The following is a 25741-nucleotide window of genomic DNA, read 5'->3' as shown; positions in this document are numbered from 1 at the left end:
CAAACCCTGATTGCTCAGTATGAACAGACACGCAACTAGTTAACAAAAACAGATTTTGAGGCACTATAAGTATACCAGAGAAAGGAAGCCTTGAGTGGGAAGGATCAAGAAAAAAAGGTAGCCAGACAAGGCAATATTACTGTCCTTTCTTGCATATTTATCTGATGGTTACTCATTTCTATAAAGGTATGGGGAAAAAAGTTAGATCAGTTCTAAAAGGGCTACAAAACTGTGCACACCCTTTTATCTAGTAGTACCACTATCAGGTCTGAACCCCAAAGAAATTAAAAAAAAAAAGGAAAAGGACCTATATGTACAAATTTATAGCAATTCTTTTTTGGTAGCAAAGAAGTAGAAATTGAATGGGGAATGGCTAAATAAGCTGTGGTATATAATTGTGATACAATACTACCGTGCTACAAGAAATGACGAGCAGAATGCTTTCAGAAAAACCTGAAAAAGGCTTACATGAACGGATACAAAATGAGCAGAAGCAGAACAATGTGTACAGTAACAGCAATACTGTATAATGATCAACTGTGAATAACTTAGCTAGTCTCAGCGATACAATGATCCAAGACAATTCCAAAGGACTTATGATGAAAGATGCTATCCATCTCCAGAGAAAGAACTGATAGTCTGAATGCAGATTAAAGCATTCTTTTACTTTATTTTTCTTAGATGATTTTTTTTGGGTCTGTGTTTTCTTTCACAACATGACTAATATGGAAATATATTTTGCATGACTGTACATGTACAACCTATATCAAATTGCTTGCCTTCTCAATGGGGGGGAAGGGAAGGAGGGAATTTGGAATTCAAAATTTTAAAAACATTAAAAATGTTTTTATATGTAACTGGAAAAAAATGAAATATTAAAAAAAGAATCATCCCTCATCAATAATAAGAGTTAGTGTTTATGTTTAAATAAGGTCTATAAATTGCTTTACCTATATTATCTCCTCTGGTCTTCACAGCACCCCTATGACTAAGGTTCTATTATTTTTGCTGATGAAGAAGCTTAAGAGTGAGAGGGTAAGTGACTTGCCCTTGGTCACACAGTTGGTCAGTTCTAGGATTCAAACCCAGATTTTCCTGACTCCAAGTCCATGCAAGACTAACTTTATCTCCTTTAAAAAAAAAAAGGAAGAAAGAAAAGTGTTCACCAGACTAATCTACGAGGGAAATGTCACAAACAAGAGTATACCCAGATTTTAACAAAGAATTTGACAGTTTCACATGTTATCCTTATGGATAAGATAGAGATGAGGATGAGATGATGGTATAGTGAAGAGGGTGCAGCCATGAAGTTCGACATCCCTAAATACTCACAAACAGGTAGAGGTAGCACTGCAGAGTGGATAGAGTGGTCATGGAAATCAGGAAAACTTAGGTTCAAGTCCTGCCTCTGATATCTACTACCTCTGTGACCACAGGTAAGTCACTTCAATAGTCAGTGACCCAGATAACTTTAGGTTATAAATTCCAGACTTCTAAGACTGTAAGTTATAGACCAGAGGCCTATGTACACTATTGGAGGGAATTTCTATACTGAGAGTTCTACACAGATGAAATCAGAGGTTTAAAAAAAAAGTTCAGGGAAGCTAGGTAGCTGGAGTCAGGAGGACCTGAGTTCAAATCCAGTCTCAGACACTTGACACTTACTAGCTGTGTGACCCTGGGCAAGTCACTTAACCAACTGCCTTGCCAAAACAAACAAACAAAAAAGTTCAAGTCAACTTGAAGGGTAGTCTCTAGTGGAGAACCCCAGGTATCCTGTATTTCATCTTATGCAGTTCGACATTTTTTATTGGTAGATGTCAACAAGTATTTATTAAGCACCCTCTTTGTACCAGGCTCAGTGCTAGGCCCTGGGGAAACAAATAACATGAATGAAATAATCTCTTGGGGCAGCTAGGTGACGCAGTGGATAGAGCACTGGCCCTGGATTCAGGGGGACCTGAGTTCAAATCCGGTCTCAGACCCATAACACGTACTAGCTGTGTGACTCTGGGCAAGTCAGTCACTTAACCCCATTGCCTAACCAAAAAAAATAATAATAATAGTAATAATAATAACAATAATAATAATCTCTTACTTACAATGAGCTTTATTCTAATGGGTTAGGAAACAAAGACATATATAAGGATATAAGGATACACAGAATAAATATAAATAAATACAAAGTATAAATACTTGGGGCACTGACAGTTGAGAGAATCAGGAAAGGCTTTATGTACAACTTGGTGTTTAAGATGGGTCTTGAAGGAAGAGAGGGAGTCTATGAAGCAGATGTGAACAAGGAATACATTCCAGGAATGAGGGCCAGCCGGTCCAAAGGCACAAAGACAGAAGTTAGAGCGCCACTGTAAGAAACACATGTGCATCCCACAGAACTGTGATCTATTGGCCCTTTCCTGAAGGGGGAATAACATCCAATGAAGCTACATAGGTAAGTGGGGGCCAGATTGCAAAGGACTTTGAAAACTAAATAGAAGAAATTATATTTGATCCTAGAAAGGGTAGGTAGCCACTGGAGTTTAGGAGTCACAGAAAATTCACTTTGGTAGCAATGAGGAAGATGGACTGAAGTGGGGAGAGACTGGAGGCTGATCAGTTAGAAGGCCACTGCAATAAATAATGTAAGAGGTGATGAAAGTTTGAACTAATGTGGTAGATATGAGGTGGAGAGAAGGAGTTAGATGCAAAATGGCATGGTACAAATAATAATACTTGGCAACTGAATGGACATGTGGGGTGAGGGAGAGTGAGGAGATGAAGATAGCACTGGTTATAACCCTGGAAAATGGGAAGACTGGTGGTGCCTTCAACAGAAGTAGGGATGTCTGGAAGAGGAATGGGTTTGTGGAAAAAGATGTTGAGTTTGGTTTTGAATGTGTTATGTCTGAGAGTTCTCTGGATATCTAGTTTGATATGTCCAAAAGGCAACCAGTGATGTAGGACCAAAGCTCAGGAAGATACTAGGGCTAGATAAATGGATCTGAGAGGCATAAGCAAAGAGATAATAATTAAACTCATGAGAGCTAATAAGGTCACTGAGAGAGTATAGAAGGGAAAATTGGAGGACTTGGACAGAGCCTTGGGAAATAACCAAAGCTGAGGTGTAAAATATAGATGATGAACCAGCAAAGGTGAATGAGAAGGAACAGCTAGATAGGTACAAAGAGAACAAGGAAAGAGTAGTGTCACAAAAGCTCAGAGAGCAGAGAACAGTCAGAAGTGTCAGGTGTAGCAGACAAGTTGAGAAGGATATGGGTTAAAAAAGTTTATCAGGTTAGACAATAAAAAAAAAGTTTTGAACCTAAATACCATATAAAATAGTATTTCCACATACAGTGTCGAAAGAGGGACTGCATATGAAATGGAATCTTTATTGCATAAAGTTGGCTTCTCATTTTAATTACATAATAAATTCAACATGTACCTTTCAAAGCTGAATTGCTTATCTGTGATTCCTTCTAGGCTTTCCTCTATTCTGAATTTTTTTTTGGGGGGGAAGAACCTTATTATATCTCCTTTTCTTCCCTATTGAAAAGAAAAACTCTCTTCCTGCTGACAATACTGTTACCAACATAGTGAACACCCCTCAAATCCACAAAACTTACACTGGTGTGGCAAGCACCAGTCTCATAAAGTGCCAGTACAAGAAGGGCAAGGACTTCCTATATGCTCAGGGAAAAAAAGGGCCATAGCTATAAGGCAGAGTAACTGTGTTGGTCAAACAAAGCCAATTCTCCAGGGTTAAAAAAAGGCCAAGAGTACAAAGAAGAATGTACTGAAGCTTAAATGTGTTAAGTCTAACTGCAGATCTAAGGAGACTAGCCATTAACAGATGTAAGCACTCTGAACTGGTAGGCAAGAAAAAAGAGACAATTGATCCTTGCATTTTCATAATCAAAACAATTAAAATGTTGAAGTTATAATATTTATATTCCTTGGTCACATATGCGCTCTTTTGGCAGGGAAAAGGCTTGTCCCATGCAGAAAAAGCTAACTGATAGACGAAAATGTGGCTGAATATGTAACTTTGATCAGATATTGAATCGGGTTTGAATGTGGTTCACAGAGATGTTCTAATGAATCTTAACTCAAATCTTTAGTCATTCAGAAAGGCCAACTGAGGACTTCTGGAGGGCTCTAACTATTGTTTTAATCAGTTACTGACTGTCAATATTGCCCAGACACACAAAGAGCAGGGAACGAGGAAACAATGCAATCAAGACAGAGAAAGTTTACGGTCTAGTCCTAATGTATTGGCATTTAGTAAACTTCAATGAGTTCACTTTCATGAACTGCCCTCCTTCAAAACATTATCTTAACAAAGTGACCACTTCTCCTACGTACCTCAACCAAGTAATCAATGATCAAGTAATCCTCTGCAGAAAATTACTTAACATAGTGACTGAAATGCCTTGTAGTAGATCATTAATGGGGTGGTCTGTTGAATAAACTGCTGATGGTGTAAATCACATGACAAGAAGTGGAAGGAGGGACTTTTATTAAAGATGACTTGCAATAGGGATCACTTGTATGGAGGTGACTGAACCTGTATATATAGTGTTTATTTGTGTTGTCATATGCATACTAGGAGGTAAGTTTCATGGAAAATGTCTCTTTTAAACTTTGAATTTTCCCCAGTACCTAGAATAGCAATCTTCACACAAGAGGTTAAGTGCTTGAAAAGGCGGAGGGAAGGGAGAAAAGAAAAAGAAGTGAAGAAAAACCATTATAGTAAATATTCAGGGTCAAGGAAAATTCCCACATCAGTCAAGTCCAAAAATGCAAGTCTCACTCTGCATACTGATTTCATCACCTCTGTCATGAGGTAGGTAACATGCTTTGACATCAATACTCTGTAGTTGGGGCAGCTAGGTGGCGCAGTGGATAGAACACCCAGCCCTGGATTCAGGAGGACCTGAGCTCAAATCCGGCCTCTGACACATAACACTTACTAGCTGTGTGACCATGGGCAAGTCACTCAACCCCACTGCCTAGCCAAAAAAAATACTCTGTAGTCATAAAAATCATTGCATTGATTGGAGTTCTCAAGTCTTTCAAAGTTGCTTTTCTCTACACTGTTCTAGATACAGTACATACAAATTTTTTTTCTGGTTCTGATCACTTCAGTCTGCATTTCCTACATTATCTGTCCAGGGCAGAGTACTACAGGATTCTCATCCTTCTTCTGGTCATTATGCCTCAATATAACTTAAGACTACATTAGGGGTTTTTTTGCCTTTCATGTTACACTTTTTGTGGCCTCTTAATTATGAAAACCACTAAAACCTCCAAATATTGTTCACTCATCTTTAGCTACGCTTTTCCCACCTTACACTTGTCTTTTAAAAAATTAGTTTTGACACAACAATTTCAATCTTGTATTTATGAAATTAATAATTTTAGAGTAAGCCTTTGTATTTACCTATTAAATTTCATCTTACTGGATTTGGCTCAATGTTCTACCCTGTCAATTATGTCATTCTAGTTTAATGTCATTTGCAAATTTCATAATCATGCCCTCTATGTTTGCTCTAAAATTATCAATTACTTTTTAAAAAAAATAAATTTTATATATCAGATTGCATGCCATCTCAGGGTGGGGTGGGGGGAGAGAAAGGGGAGAAAATTTAAAACTCAAAATTTATGGAAGTGAATGCTGAAAACTAAAAATAAAACAAATTATTAAAAATTAAATTTTATTGATATATTTTGTTTTATATTGTCAACATACCTCTTTTTTTCCTCTCCCACAGAAACACCAATGATCTTATTTGCTAAATTTGTAACAACGATGACAAAAGAGGAAAACGACCAATGTTCAAGGGACTACAGGAAACATGAACACTCATGTACTGATTGTGAGCTGCAAATAGGTCCAGCCATTCACAAAAGCAATTTGGAACTATTTGCATAAAATTACTAGTGTGCATAACTGTTGAATCTGCAACATTGTGTTGCACTACTAGTTCTCAGCACTGTGCTCTCTATCATCTGTTGAGGTATCTTTTTAGCCATAAGAACCATCAATGTGAGGAACATATAGAAATTATCAGGGTTGAACAATGAACTTCCTATGGCTCCAGAAAAACCTGAAACAGAAAGGGATGATACAAGAATTTGCAGTTTGCAGAGTATAACTTTCTATGTACCCTGACAGATACTGACATTAGAGAATATATCCACCTATATCAAAAAACCAAAAAGATGTTTTCATCTTAAGTAAAATAACAGTTAGATCCTCCTGTAACATTCACACTTCTCTCTTAGAAAAATGTGATGGTCATAATATGCTGAAAAGAGAGCTAGTGTAATACAAACAACACTGGATATGGAATCAAAGGACTTGGTGTTTAAACTGACATATGCTGCTTATACATATGTGTCCTAATCCACCTGGGTTTCAGTTTCTTCATCAGTAACATGGGAAGTTTACACCAGAGGAATTTCAAGGTCAGTTTATTAAGGGCTCACTATGTGCTAGGGATACAAGGAGAAATTTAAAACAGTCTCTGTCCTCAAGAGAGTTTTGTCTTCTATAGGGAAGGACAACATATGCACATATAAAGCTAAGTATAAAAAAAGAAACAAGATAATTTGAGGGGGGAGGCACTTGCAGCTGGGGGAGGGGAAGAGGGAAGGAGGTGGCTACAAAAAAAGGCCTCCCACAAGAAGTGGTATTGAATTTAAGACTTGAAAAGAGGGATTTTAAGAGGAAGAGGTAAGTTTATGGGGGCAGCTAGTACACAAAGGCATGAAGATAGCCATGTATGAAAGAACTAGGCAGGCTTTCAAAGATTTTCTATAGCAGACCACATTTTTAGGGTCAGACCAATGACTAAAGTAAAGAGAATGTAAACTCATTCTGTGTCTATTTAGTGACTTATAAAGTATAAAAACAAAATACAGACTTGAAGATGCTCCTTCAACAAAACTGTATTTCAAGAATCTATTAACATACTGCTAAATTGAATACTATATAATATAGTGCCTAACGGCATATAAAGAACATCATCATGTATTAGAGGAAGTGTATTGTTAAGTGCATACTATGTGCCAAGCATTATGACAAATGCTTTACAAATATTATCTCATTTAGTCTCACAACTCCTCTATGAGGAAGGTGCTATTACTACCCCCATTTTACAGTTGAGGAAACTGAGGCAGAAAGCAGTTAATTGACATAGCTAGTTAAATGTCTGAGGCAAGATTTGACCACAGGTCTTCCTGACTCAAGGCTCCTTGCTCTATCCACAGTACTGCTACCATGTTGTCTCTACCATAGGTTTTCTTTCCTTTTATAATTTATTTTTTCAATTCACAAAAACTGATTTTATCCCTCGCCCCCCCCCAAACCTTTCCCACTGGTTAAACTCATAACAAATATGCATAGTTAAGCAAAAAAAGAAAATTCCACGTAAGTCATTTCCCAAAAATCTATGTCACAATCTAGATTCTGATTCCACCAACTCTCTGTAAGGAGGTGAGTGGCATGCTTCATCATCAATACTCCGGAATCCTAGCTGGTCACTGTGTTGATCAATTCTTACATCTTTCCAAGTAGCATGCCTTTACAATGTTGTTACTGTATAAATTGTTCTTGTGGTTCTACACATTTCACGGCATCAGTTCATAAAGTTTTTGCAGTTTCTCTGAAACCCTCCCCTTTATCATTTCTTAAAGCAGGATAGTATTCTATCACATTTAGGTAATTTAATTTGTTCAGCCATTCTGCAACTAATGAAGGTATTCTCTTAGTTTCTAGTTCTCTGCCACAACAAAAAAGAGCTGATATATATCTCGACATTTATGGGCCCATTTCTTCTTTCTCTGCTTTCCTTGGGATATAAAACTAGTAACGGTTTTGTTGAGCCAAAGGGTATGGCACAGTTTGAACTTTTGGGGCATGGTTTCAATTTGCTTTCCAGAACTGCTGGACCAATTCACAACTCTATTAACAATACATCAATGTGTCCATTTTCCCACTCCTTCAACATTTATCATTTTCCTTTCTGCATTAACTTTGCCAATCTGATAGGCATGAAGTAAAACTTCAAAGGTGCTTTTCAATTTGCACTTCTCTAAATACTAGTGACTTGGAGTATTTTTTCATAAGGCTATTGATAGCTTAGATATCTTCCTTAGAAAACTGGTTGTTCACCTCCCTTGACACTATTCTTTTTCGTGGATTTTATTTCCAAGCCCTCTCAATAACAATGATAATAATAGAGAGAGAGAGAGAGAGAGAGAGAGAGAAAGAGAGAGACAGTGTGTGTGTGTGTGTGTGTGTGTGTGTAGAGCATATTTAGATGTACAAATATATAAAATCTATATATGTGCAATATATAGGTTAATTTATACATAAATATATCTTTCAATGACTTCAACTTCCTCACTTCCACAAAAGCCCATTTCTTTTATTCAACATTTATGGGTAATGTTATACAGGACTATACAATTATAAAATATTATATTGGAAGAATCAAAATTACTAAGAACCCAAAGGGCAATGGAAAGTCTGAAATGGGTGTTAGCTATAGCATGTTATAATTATGACTTGCATGTGACGAACGTATATAAAAGACATCACTAAGGACATGTATGACAAGAAAAGGGGGCAGTTAGGTGGTGCAGTGGATAGAGCACTGGCCCTGGATTCAGGAGGACCTGAGTTCAAATCCGACCTCAGACACATAACACTTACTAGCTGTGTGACCCTGGGCAAGTCACTTAACCCCACTGCCTAACCAAAAACAAAACAAAAAAAATAGTATGACAAGAAAAGGATGTGCCAGTCACATAATAAGAATCAAAGGCAAAGAGTTACTGGCCTAAAAACTACAACGTTACCCATGAAATATTAAAAGAATTGAAAAAAAGCCTCAAAGTAAATCTGATAGGTAATCTGTGAGAGATTAACAGTAGACATGGAGAACTCAATAAGATGAAATGACATGAGAAGCTGGATCTGCAAGGGAAAAACTACCCATATATGTGAAAAATGCCAGGGTATCAAAGTAAATATATGCACAGGCCTATTTATATAACTTTAGGGCTTCTATTTTTTCTCTCCATACTAATTCTCATAGAACTCAAACATTTTAAAACTGATAGGCCTAAGCAAAAGATTGGATATGGAGGATGACAAAATAAAGAGTCATAGGCTGGAGCATTGGGAACTGGGGGGAATAGTAATGCCTTTAATGGTAATAAAGAATTTGGCAGAGGGGGGAGGAAGGAAAGATAAGTGTTAAGGGAGAAAGATAAATTCAGTTTTGGACATGGGACATTAAGATGTATATACTTTAGTGTCATTTCTGAAACCGTTTCTAATGTCAAGCCAACAAGCATTTAATAAATATCTACTATGTGCCAGGCACTGCTAAATACTGGGATTTAAAATTGTCCCTGCTCTTAAGGAGCTCAGTCTAATTGGGCTAACAACATAAAAACAACTGTACATGAATGATATTGAACCATATGACATCAAGACTTTGGTAATAAGAACTATCTTTTCTAAGTAATCAGTAGCTGTGACTGTTGGGGGGGGCGTAACAGGAAGAGGTAGAATTATAGTTGGTACAGAGTCCTACAGATCAAATCTTCACCTGCACAATGGCAGCTACGGTCCAAGTAATCAGTGGGGGAGGACTTCCAGGAGTTCTGGAGCTTACTTGCCATTTGATGGCACGTGCTCAGTGGCTGGTGGTGGTGGTAGCAGAGAAAGATAATTTCCAATGATAACACAGCTGAGCATATAACCCAAGGATGTCAAAGACAAAAAGAAAAGATTCCATATATAATAAAATATTCACAGTAGCACTTTTTATAATAGCAAAGAACTAGAAACAAAGTGGGTACCCATCAGTTGATGGTTAAACAAATAATGGTACATAAATGGAAAGAAATATTAAGACAAATATGAGAAATTCAGAGAAACTAAGATTTTTATGAATTGACAGAATGAAGTAAGCAGTAAGGAGAATGAGAAAACTATATATAGTCTCTATAATGTTAATAGAAAAAATAAAATGAAACAATGTTGTGCAATTATAAGGACAAAACCTGACCCCAAGAAAAAGACAAGAAAATATACCTTCCTTTCTTTAGAGAAGTGGAGAACTACAAGTACTGAATGCCACATTTGTTGTAATGTCAGTTCACTTTGCAGAACTTTGGTGTTTTTTTCTTTCAGTTTTTAATCTTTGTTACAAGAGAAATGTATATAGATAGGGGAAAACAATATTTGGAAATGTGTGAGGTAAAAACCAAAAAGCACAGTTAAATTTTTTTTAAAAAATCTCCAAAACGAAAACTCCACATTCCTCACTGAGATTTCTTTCATTCATTCAAATATTTACTGAATACCTATATGCTAAACACTGTGGAAAATACAAAGATGTATGAGATATAATCCATCCCCTTTGGGAATTCATCATCTAATGGGGAGGTAAATCACATAAAGAAATATAAAGAAGCAAAGTGTGGCATAGTGCAGAGGACCTGGTTTCTATTCTTGCTTCTGACATATAGCGACTGTGTGACCCAGGCAATTCTCTCTAAGAATATAGGTTTCAGAACAGTTGTCCATATGCTAGCATCCACAGGAGAAAGTCAGATCTATTCTGAACACAGAGTTACACACTAGAAGACTAATGAAAGTTTTTAAAATGGGAAGGGTTTGTTTCATGGAGAAGTGTGGGAGTCATTAAAAAAAAAATGCAACCCTCCCATAGCAAATTCACTTCACTTGCCTCCTTGTATTTAGTTCCAGGCTTGGCTTACTGTCCAACTTCTATATTTTTCTTAGATATATGTACTATTGGACAGGCTAAGTCTAATAAAACAGTGTATCATAATCTAGACATTAGGCATTCTTCAGACAATTGGCTATTCCTCTATGTACTGTTAGGCAAACTCTTGAATACTTATGGAACTCATCTAGAAGACTCAAAAGTTCCAGGGCTGGACAAGCACAATAGTATGGAAATGGTGCATCTGAAAGATCTCCTTATCTATAAGGAATTCCTCTTCAGGGGCCAACACCTTTGTTCAGAGGATGTCCCTTTTTAAGTCTTCCAGATATTAACAATCAGGTAAAAACAATGTTCTGTTTCTAAAAGTATGATTTTGGCATACTTTTAGGAGGAAAATTTTTAGGCCAGTTCTATGAAATCAAGCTTTTTTTCAGAATCAACAAACAAAAAGTACAGTGGGAGCTTATAGTCTCTATACCTTTCAGTCGATTATTTGATTGTCAAGATGTGGTTGACTATTTACTCACTTACGGAAGCCTACTGGCTTTCTTCTAATATCCGCATTGAGTATGTACTCAAATCACACACGGATTATTCTCTCTCTCTCTCTCTCTCTCTCTCTCTCTCTCTCTCTCTCTCTCACACACACACACACACACACACACACACACACACACACACACAAGTATACAGAAAGGAAAATAAACATATGGGTTGTTAGCTAAGTCTCTTGGTCACTGTTTTGGGGGGAGGGAAGGAAGATAATAAGCCTTGAGTTTTTTCTAGACCTTTAGTATCTTCTCTTTTCAATAACTCAGAGACTCTCATCCTTCAATGCCTTCAAAATCATGTCACCTTCAGCACAGAATTCTTCTATGTTACACTGGCACAGTCCATCTGTTTTTCTCATCTTTTTTTTCAGTATCATTTGCACTTTCTTAAGTAACACATCTAAGATTGTAACATTACAATCAAAATATGGTGGTTTCATTGTCCTTGATGGTATAAAGAATTATACAAATTTTAAAGATCTTTCCCATTTTTTGTTGTTGTCCTTCCAACTTCATCCTTAAATGCCTTTGGGATGACTTTGCTTAGTTGGATTTTTTGCCAAACTTCCTTTAAACATTATTTTTCAGCTGCTTCTCAATGTTTTAAGAGATGACACTGCTCATAATCTTACAGCATTATTATCCATAAGAGAAGTTTATCAAGTTTCTATCCTAAATTTGTGTTGTCCTAAGTTACCATCTGTGCTTGACAAAGAGACGCTTCTCAGTCTGTTGGCTGAGAAAGTTTCTACGCTCTTCTGTTTCCTCATCATTGAAAATTATTTGAATTGGTTAAATTTCATTATAAAATTGTTATAACTAGTACAGATGTTCTTTCAATTCCATCCATTTCCTATTTTCAATATAACTTGTTAAAATAAAGTAGGAATTGTTCTGATCACACGCAATATCTTTTTTCTTATTTTTATTCTTCTAGTTTTATATTAATTTTGATTTTTTGCAATAAAGATTATAGTCTGAATGTATACAATGGTGACAAATATAACAATATAAAATAAGCTATAATCTTGCCAATTTTGACGTTTACAAAAGCAAACAGAAAGATGTTGGTTTTCATGGAGATTAAGAAAGAGCCAAAAAGTAAAAATGTGCCCAACACTATACAAGGACAAATGGCACCACTATAAGAGATCAAGATCAGGACATGGAAGGAAACAGCACATATGGGAAAATGAGTAAAGTATAAGAGAGTTTATTGACAACAGGGTACACTGGAAGAGGATAACAGAGAGGGTTACTACTGATGCAATAAGACTGTTAGGAGTTAAGCCATACACTGTACATAAAAAAAAACACAACACCTAAAAGAAGGATTTGTACCTTAGTGAAGGAGGCAGAAGTTTAACAAGGGGAACAGAGGGTCAGGTTACTATTAGAAAGCTGAGAAGACTAGGCTTTATTATTGAAGGAGTTTATAGATATGGTTCCATACGGAATGTGGAAGAGAATGCCCTACCTTGACCTCAAAATTCATGAAATCTAAAACTGAACTTGATTTACTTCATTATCTTCTCTCTCAAGCCAATTGTTTTCCTCAGCTTTTCCACTTTTCATTGTCATTATCCTTCTTCCAGTCACTAAGCTTGAAACCTTCAATTCATTGCTGACTCATGCTATTCCTACATCCCCTGACACAGCCATACCAAATCCTTCATAATGTCCCTATCTGCCCCCACAATAGTCCAAGCCTTGCTTAATTTATTAAGTTATACCCTCCTACTTGGTCTTCCAAACCAGTCTCTCTCTGATCTATCCTATAAAACAATGCCAAATTACCCTTTTTTTAATATGCTCACTATTTACTTTCCTGCACTCAAGAAGCAATAAAGCTTTCTTTGTCTATCACATCAACTTCAAGATTAGAATAAATCTTGCCCTATCCAACCTAATTTCCCATTCCTTTCTCAAAGAGTTATCTTCTTTTTTTTGTTTTGTTTTTTGGGCTTTTTTTTTTTTAGGCAATTGAGGTTAAGGGACTTGCCCAGAGTCACACAGCTGGTAAGTGTCAAGTGTTTGGTGAGGCCATATTTGAACTCAAGTCCTCCTGACCTCAGGGCTGGCGCTCTATCCACTGCGCCACCTAGCTGCCCCTCAAAGAGTTATCTTCTGCTCTAATTAGACCAACCCATTCATTCCTGTTTTTACTCATTCTCCTCTCTATTTCCTCCTCTCTGCCTAACCCCATCACAGCCCAGCTCAAGTAGTATTTCTTGAATGTCTTCTTGAACTATACCAGTCTATATTGATCCTTTCTTTCTGTGAACTCCTACAGCACTTTTAGCATATACTTGCTGCTTGTATTAGTTTCAATGTGCTAGTCTTGTCTCTCCAACTTGCACAGAGAAAACTGAAGCACAGAGAGGTTGAGTGGTTAAGTGATGTACCAAAGATCACACATCTATTTAACAACAGAGTTAGACCCAGATCTTAGCCCAGCATTCTCTCTCCTCCACTATACTATAGAGGTATACTTATACCCCTCCACAGCATTCAATAATAATTGCCAACGAACCATAAGTTGGACATTAATATATCACTAACTGAAATTATTTGGCAGAAGACATGAAAAGCCAGAAAGCAGGGGTTAGGTAGATAGTAGCTTTTCCAATGTGCTTTTGACTAAGAACCATGGTATTTCTCCAAAGTTGAAATTCCCCCCGTCTTTCTTCCAATGAACAAAATTCATTTAAACTATATATCATGCCTCAGAAAAACCTGGAAAGACATGTATGGACTGATACTGAGTAAAATGAGCAGAACCAGGAGAACGTTGTACACAGTAACAGCCACGCTGTAAGATGACTAATTTTATTAGATTTAGCTCTCCTCAGCAATGCAAGGATCTCCAAAAGTCTCATGATGGAAAATGCTATTCACATTCAGAGAATGAACGATGGTGTTTGAATGCAGATCGAAGCAGACTATTTGCTTTTTTTTCCTTCTGTTTTGTTTTTTTGTTCTTGTGGTTCCTCCTATTGATTCCAATTCTTCTTTACAAAATGACCAATGTGAAAATATGTTTAATAGGAATGTATATGTGGAGCCTATATCAGATTGCCCACCATCTTGGGGAGGAGGGAGGAGAGGGAAAGAGAAAATTTAAAACTCAAAAGCCTATGTAAGGGGCAGCTAGGTGGTATAGTCAATAGAGCTCTGCCCTTGGAGTCAGGAGGACCTGAGTTCAAATACAGCCTCTGACACTGAACTAGCTGTGTGACCCTGGGCAAGTCACTTAACCCCAATCGCCTCACGGGGAAAAAAAAGCCTATGTAAGTGAATGCTGAAATAAATTAATTGAAAACTAAACTATAAATAAAACTAAAACTAAAATATAAAACTAAAAATAAATTAATTGAAAAAATTTAATTATATATGTGTGTGTGTATGTGTGTGTATCTCATGCTCCCTCATGTGCTATGAATTAGCACCATTTTTTATTAAGCTCCCTCCAAGTCATTCAGGGGCTATTTAGCTTTTAGTATCATAGAAGTACTGCTTCAGGGAGTTTCCACACTGTTGCCAATTTGTTGCCAATCCTGACTGCTTTTGTTATTTATTTATATTTACACTTCACTCAAGGCAATAAAAATAGGTCGACTATTTCTAAACACTGCCATAGTTCAACTCAGCAAACATTTATTAAGTGCCTATTAAGTCCAAGACACTAGGGATACAAAGACAAACAGTTCCCACCAGCATCTGACACTTTCTACCACAATGTTCTTGTGGATAATTTCTCTTCCCCAGATTTTGGTGCCATTGCTCTCTCCTTATTTTCTTCCTCACTCTTCTGTCTCCTTGGCTGAAGTCATCTGGCCACATCTCCTATGTATGGGCACACCCCAGATCTCTATCCTGATTTCTCTTCTTTCTCTACACTCTCTAGTTTGGTAATCTCAGCAGCTGCCATCATCAGTTCAATGACTATTTAAAAAAATAACTACTATATGCTTTGCAACACCTGCTGGACACTTCCATTAGGATGTCTCATAGGCATCTCAAATTCAACATTTCTAAAACTGAATTCATCTCCACTCTCATGGCCTCCCCCATCCCCCATCTATTCTTCCTCCTAAATTTCTATTTCTGCTGAGGGTCATTACTATTCTTTCCACCACTCTTTTCCAATCAGTTATCAAGTATTGTCAATTCAACTTGTGCAAAATATCTCTCCATACTGTCTCTACATTCATACAGCCAGTCACCACCCTAGTTCTAGTCCTTACCACCTTTCTCCTGGACAACTGCAATAGCCTAACTGGTCTCCTGTATGGCAGTCTCTCCTTCCTCCAGTCCATAGGCCTTCACAAAGATGACAAATTGATATTCCTAAAGCACAGATCTGACCACATCACACATTTGCTCAAGAATTGTTGTTGTTCAGTTGTGTCTGACTTCCTGACCCCATTTGGGGTTTTCTTGGCAAAGACACTGGAGTGGTTTGTCATTCCTTCTCCAGCTCATTTTATACATGAGGAAACTGAGGCAAACAGGGTAAAGTGACTTGCCCAGGGTTAAGTGACTTGCCCAGAGTCATAAAGCTAATAAGTGTCTAATAGTCATAGAGTCACAAAGCTAATAAGAGTCCAGATTTGAACTCAAAAAGATGATTTTCCTGACTCCATTCTATCTATCCTATCCACTGTACCACTTAGCTCCCCCACAAGAAGCCTAAGTTGTTCTCTACTGTTTCTAGGATAAAATACAAGCTCCTCTGTTTGGCATTCAAGGTCCTTCACAATCTGGCTCTAAAAAAGCCTTCAGGATCGATTTCACATTACTCTCCATACACTCTATGTTCTGGCCAAACTAGAACTGTTCCCTAATTTAGCATTCCATCTCCCACCTCCAAGCTTTTGCACAGGCTGCATCTTCCCATGCTGCAAACATTTCCACTCCTCACCTCTGACTCTGGAATCCCTAGTGCCCTTCAAATCTGAACTCGATGACATTTCAATTTTTCTTTGTATTTCCACAGCCTAGCAGCACATAGCAAGGCAAGTGAATTAGACACATTTCATAACAGTTAAATTTTAAAATAATATGGGGAGATCTAACAAATTTTAAGAGAAAAGAGTAATTAATTCATTGTACCTATCAACATAGCCTAAATCTGAGAACCCAGGTTGTCTCCAAGTCCCCTCAGACTAGAAATTTATCATCAGCTTTTCCTTTTCCCAATAAACCCTAAAACAGGAATATTCTTAAGACAAGTAACTTTTTTTTTCAAGATTTGGGCAACTATTTCAATATAATTGGATTCTTTTGTAATTCTATGTACTTTTTAACTGTACTTTGCTATAATTGGATTCCTTTATAATTCTATTAACTTTATTTTATGAATTTAAAATCACTCTTGTAAGAAGGGGTTCAAAGGCCTCACCAAACTGCCAAAGGAACCCATGATTTAAAAAAAAATTTTTTTAAGTTAAGAATTCCTACTCTAGCTCCCAAATAATACCAGGAATGCATTAAAACAACATGCTAATTTCCACAAAAAGAACCATACCTTTAATGAACATGCTCAGACACGATCTCTATTAAGTCTAATTCCAAAAATCCATATTCAGAAAATGGTTCTGTATTATACTTTTAACAAAACAGTATGGCAACTTTATCTATTAAGATATGAGCTTCTAATTCCTGGCTGTCATCCAAATCTGATATACAGGACACTAAACTTTTTGCTTCAAGGTTAAATGAAGCAATTTAACATATACAAGATAAATAGATAGAACTCATTCCAGACAAATATAGATTACATAAGATAGCTAAGGAGTTGTTGGACTAACAGAGATTCTAGGATTTCCTATGTTTTCATAGATTAAAAGAATTTTGAAGATGGGAATGCCTAAACTAGTTAAATTCCCATTTTACAACTCAAGAAATCAAAACTCAAAGAGATTAACTGAAGTGATGGAACTGAAAGCCATAGTTTCAAGTTCCTAAGCCGGTACTCCTGCCCCGTTACTATACAATATGTGTATATGTATTAATCTAAATCTTGGTGATTCAAATAACTGGTTTAGAGCAATATTTTAAAACCTATTAACCTATTAAACCTATTAAAATATCCTGTTCAGGCAAGATCTTTCTAGTAGTTAGTCAAGCATCTTATTAAATAGATATTGTAAACACTAAAGCACATTACAAACAGAATGTTTATTTTTCTTAAAGGCTAGGAGAGAAAAAGACCAGCTTTTAAAATCAATGCTTATTTTTAACCAGTGGCTTCAAGATGAGCCAAACATCCACAATCTAGAGAGGAAGAAATATATTTTTGAATCTGAGGAGTTCAAATGTTACCCTACTTTATAGGGTTAATTCAGGAGCAAAATTCCATAAATAATGAACTGTTTTTCATTTCACATATGTATACAAAATATAAACTGATCTACTTTTCTTTCAACTCTTCAAGGACCTTTTAATAGGAAAAGGAAGGGATGGGGGGCGGGGCAAGAGGAAAATCTTAAGTTTCTACCTGTTCTGATAACTTTAATTCTGTTCTCCCAGCTACCCGACATCTTGCACCCAAAATTATAACTATGTAATTCTTCTACTGAATTTTTTTCACTGGCAGAACACATATGGTAGATAACAAGTTATAATTCAATTTGACTCAAATATTTGAGCACATAGTAGGTACCAGGCACTCACTGGGCTTGACGCTGGTGATACAAAAATTAAGAAGTCCCAGCCTTGGAGAAGCTTAATGGGGGCAAAACATGTACACAGATAATACAGAGTGAGTACTATTACTTGAAAACTTAAAAGTTTAATAAGACTATTCTGCTGCTCCTAAACTATTCCTATGAAACTAACCTTTACCTCTTTCTTCTGCCCACTTAAAAGTATGACACCACCCACAGGCACCTGCTGTCCCCCTTCCCCGGCTGGGAGTTAGAAAATTTCAATCTGCTGAACCCCAGCATGGGTTCCTTCCATGGATACGGTGTCGTTTTTCTCTTGCCCACCTCAGGCAGGTAGGAGAGCCGGCGCTGCTGGATTGCAGGGGCCTCCCCGGCCACCCACCCTGGCCCGGCGGATCCGACCCCGGGAGGACTCTTTGGGGGAGGGGAGGGGAGAGGGCGCACTTACCTGTAAGACCACCTCGTTGGGGAGCTGCGCGGCCCGGAACAGCTCCACCACCCTCCCGTTGGACGCTACCTTCTTGGTGCTCTCGATGTCGCAGTAGGAGAAGAGATCGGAGTAGTATTTCTGCTCCGCATCACTCAGCGTTAATCCCTCCATCTTCTTCCCCACCCCACCCCCTCCCTCGCTCCTCGCCGCCGCCCCGCCCCGCGACCCCGGGGCGGCGGGGCCTCGGGCCCGGCTTCTCTCCGGAACCCCTCGAACTCAGTCGCAGGGAGACGGAGCGTGGGCCGGCCGCCAGGCAGCCCCCCTCCACCGCCGCCCTAGCCCGACTCGCAGGCACGCGCGCACGCACGCACACCGGGTCCGGTCTGGCCGGAGCCCTGGGCTTGTCCTTCCCTCTCCCCGCTGCCGCTGCCGCCGCCGCCGCCGCCGCCGCCGCCGGCCGGGACACAAGCAACAGGGCTGGAGAAGAAGAGGAGGCTCCGCGTGCCGCCGCCGGCGCTCCCACCTTCCGAGGAAGACGCTCCTTCTCGTCCCGATCCGGGGCCGGCTCGAAGGCGCAAGGCCCAGGCTCCGGCTCGGGCTCCGGCACCTACAGCGGCGCCGCGAGGCGAAGGCGACCTCTCCGAGCCTCCGCCTTCGCCGCGGGTTCGAGCCGCCCCCTCTACCCCCCTCCCCCCAGCTCCCCACTCGACTTCCCGCCTAGCTTCCTCTTCCGCCCACCCTTTCGGGGTCAACCCCAGCGAAGAGCGGCTGCGCCCCGGAGAAAGTTGTGGGGCTTTTAAGCTAAAGTTTCAGGGGGCGCCTGGCTGAGCTCGGCTGCTGCTCCGCCTCCCTTCGCCGCCATTTACTGCGCTCCAGCCCCACCGCGGACGTGCCCGCGCTAACACTGACAGCGGCCGCAGCGGCGGCGGCAGCGCCAGACCCGGATGTGAGGCCGAAGGCGAGCGAGCGCGAGGGAGGGGTTGGGGGGAGAGAGAGGGAGAAAGAGATAGAAGAGAGAAAGAGAGAAACCCCCAGCAGAGGCTTGTGCCTTTCCCGAGAGAGGAAGACGGGAACAGCGCCCTCTGCTGGTGGGCGCCCCAAAGGCCGGGGAGAAGCCCAACCCGGCAGCGTCCCGCCCCCTATGCACAGCCCAGCCCTGGGAAAATGTCAAAAAAATTTTTTTTTCCTCTGTAGGGGTCCCCTACGGCTGGAATGCTCTCTCTCCTGCACTCCAACTGCTGACTCTCTTGGCTTCCTTTAAGTCCCAGCTAAAATCTCACCTCCTACAGGAAGCCTTCCTTAACTCCTCTTAATTCCAGTGCCTTCCCTATTAATTATTTCCTGTTTATCCTGTGTATAGTTTGTTTTGTATATATTTGTTTGCATATTGTCTTCCCTATTCTATTGTTAAGTCTTTTGCTTTTTTTTATATCCCTAGCACTTAGTACAGTGCCTGATACATAGTAGGTGCTTAATAAATGTTTAATGAAGTAAGTTGATGGCAGGTGTGAGGGCATCTGTATTATTATTATTAACTTACACTGCCTAAGTGGTTACTATTTATTACTTATAATGATTATATAATAACTATAATTAATTTTTAATATAACCATGCTTGACATTGGTGTAATACTTTTCGCTTTTCAAAACATTCACATTAAGGACTACTCAGATGCCATTTTATTCTCCCAAATCCCCCAGGGAAGTAGATAAATTCTTTTATTCTTAACCTTTCCTTTTTCGCAATGAGGAGAACTGAGCATGCAGGGATCCCATTTCCATCATTCCAGACCTCCAACTTTGGACAAATCAGGTCACCTTTCTGGACCTCAGTTTCCCCATCTGTACTTAAAGGTGGAGGGGCATGGGTGGTTGATTGTCACTCAACCCCACTCAAACTGTGTTATGATGTCCTGATATCTTAAGGAGATGAAGCAATTCTCAATCATTTAATCTCAATAATTGGCTTTAGACTAAATGTAATCTCTTTGGAACTGTGAAGACAGTGCCCAGAAATCCTGTTTAGATTGCCTAAAGTAACTTGATAACACTCTAGGGGTTATCTATAAAGTTATCAACCCAGTTCAGATGAGAACATTAGAGCAAGGGTGACATTCCAATAAAATCCCTGACAAGCGACCCTTGGGGAGAGGAAGGAAGGAGAAGCCTCAGCTTTGGCCTCTACCTAGATCCCCATTTTGGCCAAGGGAGGACCTTGCGAGCTTCCCAGGGTCCATAATATTTTGGACTTCTCATCCGTATCCTAATACTATCTCCTGGGACATTAATAACAAGATGTAATTTAGGGAGGGCATTTTCACTGTTCCATCAGGAGCTCGGCAAAGAAGTAAGGCAAAGCCTAAGGAGAACTTACGTACCCCAAAAGGGAAGAAAAGTTTTTCAAGTAACCGGGAGTTATGAGGTACCCCTTTGCCACATGTACTTTCTTTCCCCTGGACTCTGTATGTACTGGTGGGAGAGTGTGTCACTGAATGACTTTCTACTAACTATTGTTAACAGCACTAAGTAAATAACCCTTTCTAAAGCTACTTGATGATTATTGACTGAATGATATCAACTGATAATCATGCTGGGAAGTAGAATGGGGGCTTGAGCTGAGAATACTAAACAAACATCCCCTCCCCCAACACCTTCAGGTTACCTGTAAATCCCTGCAGGGATCATAGTAACCACTCTCCCAGGATCTGACTGCTCCGTGTAAGTGTGAGTTGGGATAGATAGCATGAGCTACATGTAAAATGAAGGAGTTTGGACTACATGGTCTCTTCGGTCTCTTCCAGGTCTAGATCTATGATCTTATGGTTCTAATCAGCAATAGAGTTAGGTCTTCCCTGACATTTAAGTTCAGTCTCGGGGAGTCTAATGAAATGGAAAGAAGTTCGATTTGAAATCAAAAGACCTGGGGTTCAAATCCTACCTCTGTTATTCTGTGTTACAACTGTTCTTGGTTTCAGCATTCTGTTCTCAAAAATAAAGAGATTTAAAACATTATCTAAATGCTAGCTATTTTAAATGAGATGTAAAAGAGATGATATGGTATCCTGGACTGAGCAATGGACTAGTTGTGTAACTGTGGGCAAATAGCAACTCTGTTCAGCCTTATTTTCTCACCTGAAAAAAATGATAATAATAATCCTTACCAGTCTTACAAGGCCATTGTGGTTGAATTCCTTTCCAGTTCTGAATCTATGACCCTATAAAGACCTTCACAAAGCACACAAGGAAGTAACTACCAACCAGAGGGATCATGGGTTGGCTGGAGGCTACATCAGATCTTTCTATCCTATCTGGAAGGAAAGATTCTGCATACCTTGCTAGGCAAATAACTGATTTTTTAAAAAGTATAAATTGACTTCCATTCCTATATTTAGATTCCATAGTAACATTTGCCTTATTGCAGGTTAGGTTGGAAGTATGAAATGATGTTTTTATTCATTATGATCTTATGTCACATATACACATCATCATTACTCCTAAGAATTTAAGAATTTTCTAATAAATATTTCCAAGATAATTATTGTTTTATGGTGTTTTTTATATCACTACATACTGAATTCACATCCCAATTTTCTCTAGGTGTAAACTAGGTACTCCTCTCCTAATCCTCTCACATACTCATTACTGCCATCCCTTTGATGTCAGATATCACTGAAGATAAGCTCAAATTCTTCCTCCCAAAGCTTGTTTATGAACCTTCAAAAATACCTTAACACTTCAACATCAACAATAACTGTTTATTTGAAAAGCAATAGTTCGCTGAGTAGAGGAAAGGTGAAACTAATTTGGTATATACAAATATTTATCTAAGTCAAAGTATAGCATTTCTTCTGTCCTGTGTCTTAATCTGAAAACAATCATTTTTTCTGGAAACCTGCAGCACTTAAGGTATGTGTTGTTTGATTTTACATTTCTGTTTGTATAATAGTCTACAATTTGCAAAACACTTTTCCCACAATGGCCTTGTAAGACTGGTAAGGATTATCATTATCATTTTTTTCAGGTGAGAAAATAAGGCTGAACAGAGTTGCTGTTTGCCCACAGTTACACAACTAGTCCATTGCTCAGTCCAGGATACCATATCATCTCTTTTACATATCTCATTTAAAATAGCTAGCATTTAGATAATGTTTTAAATTAATCATCACAAGAACTGTGTAATGTGAGTGCTATTATTATCCTCATTTTACAGATGAATGTTGTTGTTCATTCTTTGTTTTCAGAGAACTGATGATGTCATGGGGTGCATAAAATGGATTTAAGTGAGTCAGAGTTGCACAAAATGATCAGCCTTACTCTATCTTCTGGAGTCATTGAAGTAACAGTGGCAAGAGAAAAGTCAAGATGACTGGCAGTGGCCTGGGATGCAGTGGATGACCTTGTTGTCTTTGATGTCTGACCAAGCTCTGTGTGCTCCACGGTGCCTACTTCAACTGCCTTCATGGCTCTTGGAACAAATTGTTGTCATCTGTGCATTCCACCAAAAGAAAACTTCACATGCTTGAGGTAGATATCCCCCAACTCACTGAAGGGCTTCAAGCCTGTTGGTCACCCTCAACCTGGTTTAGCTCATCTGGCAAGGTAGATGTGGCCACTGTGCATGCTACAGCTTCTTAGAACCACAGGTGAGAGGAAACTAAGGCTGAAAGATTAAAGTGACTTGCCCAGAGACACACGACTAGTAACTGTGAGGCAGGATTTAAACTCATGTCTTCCTGACTCTGAGTCTAGTACTCTATCCATTGTGCCACCTACATCATACAATAAATTAATATTTTAAATAACATATGAATTGGAACTTTGCCAAGTCTAAAGGCTTGACCACACTAAAATTTGTGGAGGGAGGAAATATAGGCTAACCAGACAATCTCTTCACTATCTAATCTGATTGACCAGATGGGGGTCAGCAACCTTTGCACCCTTCTATCTATTTAATTCAGTTCAACTTCACAACAGTTTATTCTTCTAGTAATCAATTACAAAGCATTTATTAAGCACCTACTGTTTGCCAGGCACTGTGCTAAGCACTGAGGACACAGAAAAAATGATCCAGCCTCTACATGCAAAGAATGTACATTCTAATAGCAGGGAGACAACACATACATGTATAAGTACACACAATATGCACAAGGTAGTTTTAGGAGGAAGGACATTAACAGCTGGGGATAAGCACCTGCTTCATACAAAGCATTTGCTAGGTGGTGAGGGAGATGCAATGTTTAAATAAACCATAGGTCCTGCCTTCATGGAATTTAATTAATTAGTTAATGAATTAATAGGAGACATTATTGTCATGTTATTGCTGTATTAGTAAGCACCTACCTCAAGGTATCCAGCACCTACCTCAAAGGGTTGTTGTGAGGAATAAATTAGATAAGCTAGGTACAGTTTTTAGCAGCTCTGCCAAAGTAAGCTACTTTTAGATATCATAAGTAAATTAGAAGAGCATGGAGCATGTTACCTATCAGATTTATGGATAGGAGAAGAATTTATGAGTAAATAGGAGTTAGAGAGCATTTTGAAATGTAAATTGGATGATTTTGATTACATTAAAAAGGTTTTGCACAAACAAAACCAATGCAGCCAAGATGAGAAAGCAGAAAATTGGGGGAAATTTTTATCGACAGTTTCTCAGATGAAGGCCTAATATATCAAATCTATAAAGAACTTTGTCAAATTTATAAGAATATGCATCATTCCCTAATTGGTAAATGGTCAAAGGATATGAACAGATAGTTTTTGTAGAAGAAACCAAAACTATATATAGTCATATGAAAATTGCTCTAAATCATTATTGATTAGAGAAATGCAAATTAAAGTAACTTTGAGATCCCATCTCACACCTATAAGATTGGCTAAAATAATAGAAGGGAAAAATGACAAATGTCAGAAGGGATGAGGAAAAATTGGGACACTGATACACTGTTGGTGGAACTGCAAACTGATCCAACCATTTTGGAGAGCAATCTGGAATTATGCCCACAGAGTTATAAAACCGTGTATACCTTTTGTCTCAGCAATACCATTATTAGGTCTGCTTCCCACAGTGATCAGGGAAAAAGAAAAAAACCTATATCTTCTAAAAATATTTATAGCAGCTCTCTTTGTGATATAGCAAAGAACTAGAAATTGAGAGGATACCCATCAATTGGGGAATGGCTGAATAAATTGTGGTATATGATTGTGATGGAATATTACTATGATGTAAGAAATGATGAACAAGCTGATTTTAGAAAAACATGGAAAGACTTGCATGAAATAATGAAGTGAAATGAGCAGAAAGAAAACATTATATGCAGTAACAGTAGTTTTGTTCAATGAGCAATTGTGAGATGAAGCATCTTGAAGAGAAATTCAGGTATCCAGACACCAAAGGAGTGTATGTTGGGGATGAAGAGTTTGTTAATAGTGGAATAGGGGTTCCAGGGGGTATGACAGAAGGGGAAAGCAAAGGAAAGCGTAGGGTTGAGCTTGTGGGAAGAGATAACAGGGAAGAGGGGTTTTCAGTTTGGCAGACAGTCTGGATTGTAGAGGGCAGGGAAGCAAGAGGTAGAAATGTGTTAGCCTTGGGGCTAGGGAAGGGGAAGTATCAAGTATGAGAAAGCTAGGCAGTGATGATAACAGCAGAAAGGATAGTCCCAGGGTAGTTAGGTGGTGCAGTGGATAGAGCTGTAGCCTTGGAGTCAGGAGGACCTGAGTTCAAATCCAGCCTCAGACACTTGACACTTACTAGCGATGTGACCCTGGTCAAGTCACTTAACCCTGATTGCCTCATCAAAAAAGCAAAAAAAAAAAAAGAAAAAGAAAGAAAGGATGTCCCACGGTAAAAAAGGACCTTAATAATTGCCATTGCCTCACTTGCTATCTTCCGATGTAACCCCCTTAATCACATAGAGCAAGTGACAAGAAGGCTGATGGTATCTGAGGATGGGAAGATCTGTATCAGTCTACTTCCATAACAATGATTTTTACTTCCAGTTCTGTCATTGCTAACCACCCCCAAAATACAACTGCTTAAATACAGCCACTCAAATTGAGAGCCTCATAAAATGCTCTGGTATCAATGCTTTATTCTTCTATCAGCAAAAGGGATTACCTAATGGATTATACCAGTATAGTAATAAAAAAGGATTCCTTTTTGTTTTTTATTAGTAACTGTAAAATTGATTTATTTTCCAAAAATACAAAGGTATTTTCTGTGGTTTGGGAATGCTAAAGGTTGATAGGGAAGCATGAAATGGTGACTTGACCTTAACTACTGTGATGCTTTCTACAATATCTGGTCTCTATGTGTCT

At 38.7% G+C, this 25741-nt stretch overlaps 1 protein-coding gene across 15 annotated transcripts in view; it reads right to left on the bottom strand.

Annotated features, from left to right (window-relative positions):
• REPS1 (RALBP1 associated Eps domain containing 1) overlaps positions 1–18686 on the bottom strand; it is a 95691-nt gene extending 77005 nt beyond the window's left edge. For 7 of the 15 annotated variants that reach the window (XM_020973748.2, XM_020973756.2, XM_020973753.2 and 4 more), the window contains exon 1: positions 18446–18628. In XM_020973748.2, coding sequence (XP_020829407.1) covers positions 18446–18598 — 153 coding nt within the window. In that variant the 5' untranslated portion in view covers positions 18599–18628. Of the gene's footprint in view, positions 1–18445 lie in introns of all 15 variants that reach the window. The other 8 variants (XM_078155107.1, XM_078155110.1, XM_078155108.1 and 5 more) reach the window with 2 other exon arrangements.
• Between the last annotated feature and the right edge of the window lie 7055 nt (positions 18687–25741).

This window comes from Phascolarctos cinereus, unplaced genomic scaffold (genome assembly GCF_003287225.1).
Source record: "Phascolarctos cinereus isolate Bilbo 61053 unplaced genomic scaffold, phaCin_HiC Scaffold_5;HRSCAF=322, whole genome shotgun sequence".
Taxonomy (NCBI): domain Eukaryota; kingdom Metazoa; phylum Chordata; class Mammalia; order Diprotodontia; family Phascolarctidae; genus Phascolarctos; species Phascolarctos cinereus.
This window is presented reverse-complemented; position numbering and strand designations above follow the sequence as displayed.